We start from the raw sequence: 7,500 nt of genomic DNA on the forward strand, positions 1-7,500 counted from the left end.
ATAAAAAAGCTAAATAAAAAGTTAACTAAAATTAAATAAATAAATAGTGTAAATAAATAGAATAAATATAAGTGTTTTCTAAAATAAACTCAAGTCCTGAAATTAACTGGAAATAAATAAAAACTTAAACTAAAGTAAAAAGAAATTGAACCTAAAGAAGAATATTATAAAATTATATAAAACATCTGGAATCTGAGGGAGCAAAAAAATCTAATTATTGAGAAAATCATCTTTAAAGTTGTTCAAATGAAGTTCTTAGCAATGCATATTACTGATCAAACATTAAGTTTTGATATATTTACAGTAGGAGATGTACTAAATATCTTCATGAACATGATCTTTACTGAATATCCTAATGATTTTTGGAATAAAAAAAAAGAGAATAAAAAGAGAATAAAAGAGAAATGTTTAATTGTGACTCATAAAATGTATTGTTGTATACCCGTGTTACTTATGACTGCTTTTCACAGTATTAAAAAGATAAAAACACATAAGTAAAATCACCAAAAATGTAACTAAAAAATAACCTGATCACTGAAAATATGAAACGAAATGCTGATTGAATGCAGTGTTGGTGTAAAGCACTCACGTGGTCCATGAGCTCGCGCACCATGCCGCTCCACTGCCCCGTGCTCTCCTCGAACGCTCCGTATCTGCCGTCCTCCACTAACCGGATCTCGTAACGGAAGCCCAGGATTCCCGAAAGCTCCCGCAGCAGATCCACACAGAATCCCTCGAAGCGGTCGTTCCCGTACAGAGGTTTATCCGACTTCTTAAACATGACGTACGGCTCCTCCTGAGACACACAGAAGATCTCAAGTTTTTTATAAATTTGTTTTTATTGTGTTATTTATTATTTATTATTATTTTTATTTTGTACCAAGCCAAAATAAAACAACTGCAGTGTGATTGAGATTAATTAAAATGCACAATAAAAATTATTTTTGAAAATTAAGTTATCTTCGCAAATGAACTCTTCAAATATAAATAAATGGATAAATAAATGCATTTTAATTGCAAGCAAATGAAAGAAAACATTAATTAATGACAGAATTTTCATTTTTGTGTAATTTATTATTTCAGTGTTTCAAAAGTACAGCATCTGTGTTCTTTAAAATTAAATTAAAATGTTTAAATTAAACAAAAAACTTTTTTGAAATAAATTGAAACACTAAAAAATAAAATATATTTTTTAAAAAACAGTGTTAGCTGTTTACTAAAAAATTAACTAAAATGACCTAAACTAATATATATTTTATATGTTAGTTTATCCAAAAATGTTTATAATAATATAATAGTAATTTTTGGGTGAATTCTTCTTTTAATATTAAAAGGTGTAGCATCTCTGTTCCTTAAAACAAACTGATGAACTAAAATTACCACCTGGAAATAAATAACAACAACAACAACAAATTAACTTTAATACAAATATTACAACTAGTAATAAAATAACAAAAACACACAGAATTACTTAAAATCAAACTAAAATTAATTCAACAAAAAATATTATTAATTAAAAAATGTTTAGGCAAATATAATTGTCATTTTGGAGGGAATTATTCTTTTGATATGCTAAAAATGTAGCATCTCTGTTCTTTAAAACATGCTTAAACTGCAAGAGTGTGTGTGTGTGTGTGTGTGTGTGCGTGCGTGCGTGCGTGCGTGTGTGTGTGTTTACCAGTATTGTAGACACACGCAGTGATTTGTTGGACAGTGAGTCTGTGACGTTGGTGATTTTGCTCTTGTGATTCTCACTCATGTTGAGTCCCCGCGGAGGATCCCACGTCCCGATCTGTGCAGAAAACACACACACACCTGAAGCATGAACACACACACACACACACGTACGCCTGTATCACACACACACCTTCTCGAGTCCGTTCTCTTTAAGACTGATCACGTCCAGGTCGAAGTCCGTTCTCAAGCCGTTGGTTTTGTTGAAGAGGATTCGACCCGTCAGTCCGTCCCATGATGCCTGTGGACACAAACACGCCACACATTCACACACGTCACGTTTACATGTGATTCATGCTTATTCTACACAGTGTTACTGACAATCAGAGCAGAGCAGAAATAACTCATTCCAAAAGAATTCATTAAAAGAGTTTCAATTGGAAATATGAAAATATAGGATAGAAAACTGCATCTGTAAATCTTACTAATTAAATTAAATATATTTAAAAATAGACAGAAATGTGATCTAATATTAATACAAATTATATTAATCCCCATACCCCCACATATTCTATCTCACGGTCTGATTAACCCCGCCCACCGATTCTTCCTCACGGTCTGATTAACCCCGCCCACCGATTCTACCTCACGGTCTGATTAACCCCGCCCACTGATTCTACCTCACGGTCTGATTAACCCCGCCCACCGATTCTTCCTCACGATCTGATTAACCCCGCCCACCGATTCTACCTCACGGTCTGATTAACTCCGCCCACCGATTCTACCTCACGGTCTGATTAACCCCGCCCACCGATTCTACCTCACGGTCTGATTAACCCCGCCCACCGATTCTACCTCACGGTCTGATTAACCCCGCCCACCGATTCTTCCTCACGGTCTGATTAACCCCGCCCACCGATTCTACCTCACGGTCTGATTAACCCCGCCCACCGATTCTTCCTCACGATCTGATTAACCCCGCCCACCGATTCTTCCTCACGGTCTGATTAACCCTGCCCACCGATTCTACCTCACGGTCTGATTAGCCCCGCCCACCGATCCTTCCTCACGCTCTGATTAGCCCCGCCCACCGATTCTACCTCACGCTCTGATTAGCCCCGCCCACCGATTCTACCTCATGGTTTTATATCCCTCCATCTCCTCCGTGGGACTGGAGACCGGCGGGTCGAGCAGGTGTCACTCATCTCCAATCACTCCACCGGCCTCGCTCCGTTCCCACGTCTCTCGGCCCCGCCCCACTCGTCACAAGCAGTAATGTGTAATATATTGAATGAATTGAATAAGAGCTCTGATGTGCATCTGTACCTCTTTAATGAAGCTGATGAATCGTCCTCCGAAGCGCCAGGGTTTGTGTCGGTTGCACTGCAGCGAGCTGACGGTGATCTGCGGCGACTGCTGGACGGCCACCGCAACCACATGAACCGCATCGTACATCAGCGCAGCGTCCGTCTGCACACACACACACACACACAACCGGGATGAGAGATCCTTCAGGCTTACAACCAGATCCAAACACACACACAGTTATTCGGAAGAATTCTCAGTTATATTCTCAGTTTGTGTGTTTGTTTGTGTGTGTGTCTGTATGAGATGTAGAGAGAGAGAGAGTGTGTGTTTGTGTGTGTATGAGAGAGAGTGAGTGTGTGTGTGAGAGAGTGAGTGTATGTGAGAGAGTGTGTGTGTGTTTGAGAGAGATAGTGAGTGAGTGAGTGAGTGAGTGAGTGTGTGTGTGTGTGTGTGAGAGAGAGAGAGTGTGTGTGTGAGAGAGAGAGAGAGAGTGAGTGTGTGTGTGAGAGAGTGAGTGTATGTGAGAGAGTGTGTGTGTGTTTGAGAGAGATAGTGAGTGAGTGAGTGAGTGAGTGAGTGTGTGTGTGTGTGTGTGAGAGAGAGAGAGTGTGTGTGTGAGAGAGAGAGAGAGAGTGAGTGAGTGAGTGTGTGTGTGTGTTTGCTCTGACAGACACTGAACATCTGATGATGATGATGATGAGCTCTTCATCATTGCTGTTGAGTTATAACGAATCTCTCCGTGCACACGCTCTGTAAAGCCCACTGAAATCCCCATCACAGTCCTCCTGCTGCACGCTAGCAACAGAGATTCACCACACGGCCTGCGGTTTCCATGGCAACTCCACCTCACTGACGGCATCAGTTGTCAAGATAGAAAGAGAGGGAGAGAGAGTGCAGTCCGTGTGTGTCTCTCTCTCAGTCCTATCAGATCTAATGTACTGTATGAACACACACACTGAGGCTATATTATAACTGAAATAGTATGCTGAAAAAATGACACTTTTATATTAGTGAAGATGAAAATAAAACTAAACTAAAATTAAACTGTCCTAATCTGGTTTGCTGGCCTGTGCTGGTTTTAGCTGGTCTTCACCTGACTGTCCACAAGAGGGCGATGTGTTGCAGAGATTCTCTGATTAACGTAGTGAAGAATTACAAATGCACCTGTGTGGAGCAAATGTGCTCAAAGCTTACGCCCTGATCTGAACTCCGAAGATAAAGAGCAGAGTTTTTGGATTAAAGCTGCGGTAGGGAACTTTTGACGCTCTAGTGGTTAATAAACAGAACTGCTTGCGTCTTGCGGAAGAACATCGTAGCCGGAACTACTTCTCTCTGTTTATGTCTATGAAGAATCACAAAGGTACTGGGTTACTCCGCCGCGGTACCCCCGAAGCAATCTAAAATAGTCAGAATATAAACACTTATTATAGGTGCACCCTAGTGATTCAGGACAAACTAAAAACACGGTTTGGAAAATGGATTCATGGTGTACTCGCTTATTATATACATTTTTCTACATTTTGAACACAAGCAAAGTTACGGACCGCAGCTCTGATTGGTTGTTTCTTACTGGGAGCGATGGAGTTTCTGCAAATGGCATTAGGACACTGGGAGGAGCCAGAGGAGCTTGATTTTTTTCACAGATTATCTGTCTCATATTCTACTGTCAGGACATAATGACTTAATGAATATAAAAACATAATGATTTAATAAATATGTTGAATCGGTGAGTGTTTGAGCTGTTTGAATTGTATCGGTGATTGTTTGAACTGGTGAGTGTTTGAGCTGTTTGTATTGAATCGGTCAGTGTTTGAACGGGTGAGTGTTTGAGCTGTTTGAATTGAATCGGTGAGTGTTTGAGCTGTTTGAATTGAATCGGTCAGTGTTTGAACTGTTTGAATTGAATCGGTCAGTGTTTGAACTGGTGAGTGTTTGAGCTGTTTGTATCGAATCGGTGAGTGTTTGAACTGGTGAGTGTTTGAGCTGTTTGTATTGAATCGGTGAGTGTTTGATCTGTTTGAATTGAATCGGTGAGTGTTTGAACTGGTGAGTGTTTGAGCTGTTTGTATTTAATCTGTGAGTGTTTGAGCTGTTTGAATTGAATCGGTGAGTGTTTGAACTGGTGAGTGTTTGAGCTGTTTGAATTGAATCGGTGAGTGTTTGAACTGTTTGAATTGAATCGGTGAGTGTTTGAACTGGTGAGTGTTTGAGCTGTTTGAATTGAATTGGTGAGTGTTTGAACTGGTGAGTGTTTGAGCTGTTTGAATTGAATCGGTGAGTGTTTGAACTGGTGAGTGTTTGAGCTGTTTGAATTGAATCAGTGAGTGTTTGAACTGGTGAGTGTTTGAGCTGTTTGAATTGAATCGGTGAGTGTTTGAGCTGTTTGAATTGAATCGGTGAGTGTTTGAACTGGTGAGTGTTTGAGCTGTTTGAATTGAATCGGTGAGTGTTTGAACTGGTGAGTGTTTGAGCTGTTTGTATTGAATCGGCGAGTGTTTGAGCTGTTTGAATTGAATCGGTGAGTGTTTGAGCTGTTTGAATTGAATCGGTGAGTGTTTGAGCTGTTTGAATTGAATCGGTGAGTGTTTGAGCTGTTTGAATTGAATCGGTCAGTGTTTGAACTGTTTGAATTGAATCGGTGAGTGTTTGAACTGGTGAGTGTTTAAGCTGTTTGAATTGAATCAGTGAGTGTTTAAACTGGTGAGTGTTTGAGCTGTTTGTATCGAATCGGTGAGTGTTTGAACTGGTGAGTGTTTGAGCTGTTTGTATTGAATCGGTGAGTGTTTGAACTGTTTGAATTGAATCGGTGAGTGTTTGAACTGGTGAGTGTTTGAGCTGTTTGTATTTAATCTGTGAGTGTTTGAGCTGTTTGAATTGAATCGGTGAGTGTTTGAACTGTTTGAATTGAATCGGTGAGTGTTTGAACTGGTGAGTGTTTGAGCTGTTTGTATTTAATCTGTGAGTGTTTGAGCTGTTTGAATTGAATCGGTGAGTGTTTGAACTGTTTGAATTGAATCGGTGAGTGTTTGAACTGGTGAGTGTTTGAGCTGTTTGAATTGAATCGGTGAGTGTTTGAACTGTTTGAATTGAATCGGTGAGTGTTTGAACTGGTGAGTGTTTGAGCTGTTTGAATTGAATCGGTGAGTGTTTGAACTGGTGAGTGTTTGAGCTGTTTGAATTGAATCGGTGAGTGTTTGAACTGGTGAGTGTTTGAGCTGTTTGAATTGAATCGGTGAGTGTTTGAACTGGTGAGTGTTTGAGCTGTTTGAATTGAATCAGTGAGTGTTTGAACTGGTGAGTGTTTGAGCTGTTTGAATTGAATCGGTGAGTGTTTGAACTGGTGAGTGTTTGAGCTGTTTGTATTGAATCGGCGAGTGTTTGAGCTGTTTGAATTGAATCGGTGAGTGTTTGAGCTGTTTGAATTGAATCGGTGAGTGTTTGAGCTGTTTGAATTGAATTGGTGAGTGTTTGAACTGTTTGAATTGAATCGGTGAGTGTTTGAACTGGTGTGTGTTTGAGCTGTTAGAATTGAATCGGTGAGTGTTTGAACTGGTGTGTGTTTGAGCTGTTTGAATTGAATCGGTGAGTGTTTGAACTGGTGAGTGTTTGAGCTGTTTGTATTTTAATCGGTGAGTGTTTGAACTGTTTGAATTGAATCGGTGAGTGTTTGAACTGGTGAGTGTTTGAGCTGTTTGTATTGAATCTGTGAGTGTTTGAGCTGTTTGAATTGAATCGGTGAGTGTTTGAGCTGTTTGAATTGAATCGGTGAGTGTTTGAGCTGTTTGTATTGAATCTGTGAGTGTTTGAGCTGTTTGAATTGAATCGGTGAGTGTTTGAGCTGTTTGAATTGAATTGGTGAGTGTTTGAACTGTTTGAATTGAATCGGTGAGTGTTTGAACTGGTGTGTGTTTGAGCTGTTTGAATTGAATCGGTGAGTGTTTGAACTGGTGAGTGTTTGAGCTGTTTGTATTTAATCGGTGAGTGTTTGAACTGTTTGAATTGAATCGGTGAGTGTTTGAACTGGTGATTGTTTGAGCTATGTGAATTGAATCGGTCAGTGTTTTAACTGTTTGAATTGAACCGGTGAGTGTTTGAACTGGTGAGTGTTTGAGCTGTTTGTATTTAATCGGTGAGTGTTTGAGCTGTTTGAATTAAATCGGTGAGTGTTTGAACTGGTGAGTGTTTGAACTGTTTGAATAGAATCATTGATTGTTTGAACAGATACACGTTTTTTTTTTTTTTTGATAATCCACTTTAGACATTGTAGTAACTATAAGTAAATTTGCGACTACATGTCTACTAACTCTCAGAATAGACTGTTAGATTAGGTTAATGATTTGTGGAATAAATCGACAAGTTTCTCACAGTCAGTATGTTGTTATGTTGTGGAAGCATTAAAATAAAGTGTTGGAGGATATTAAGCAGACAGTCTATTAATCCTCCAGTCACTGCTAGCTGACATGTAGTTGCAAAGTTACTTACTGTTAGTAGAATGAATGAAGTAGACGATCAAGTGTT

At 39.5% G+C, this 7,500-nt stretch overlaps 1 protein-coding gene across 2 annotated transcripts in view; it reads right to left on the reverse strand.

The window, feature by feature from the left end:
* Positions 1 to 7,500, reverse strand: part of LOC113064726 (glutamate receptor ionotropic, kainate 2-like) — a 37,323-nt gene that overhangs the window by 9,867 nt on the left and 19,956 nt on the right. For both annotated transcript variants that reach the window (XM_026235624.1, XM_026235616.1), the window contains 4 exons: positions 3,001 to 3,144; positions 1,868 to 1,975; positions 1,679 to 1,792; positions 590 to 796 (listed from right to left, as the gene is read on the reverse strand). In XM_026235624.1, coding sequence (XP_026091409.1) covers positions 590 to 796; positions 1,679 to 1,792; positions 1,868 to 1,975; positions 3,001 to 3,144 — 573 coding nt within the window. The remainder of the gene's footprint in view (positions 1 to 589; positions 797 to 1,678; positions 1,793 to 1,867; positions 1,976 to 3,000; positions 3,145 to 7,500) is intronic.

This window comes from Carassius auratus, chromosome 4, assembly GCF_003368295.1.
Source record: "Carassius auratus strain Wakin chromosome 4, ASM336829v1, whole genome shotgun sequence".
In the NCBI taxonomy this organism is placed as follows: Eukaryota; Metazoa; Chordata; class Actinopteri; order Cypriniformes; family Cyprinidae; genus Carassius; species Carassius auratus.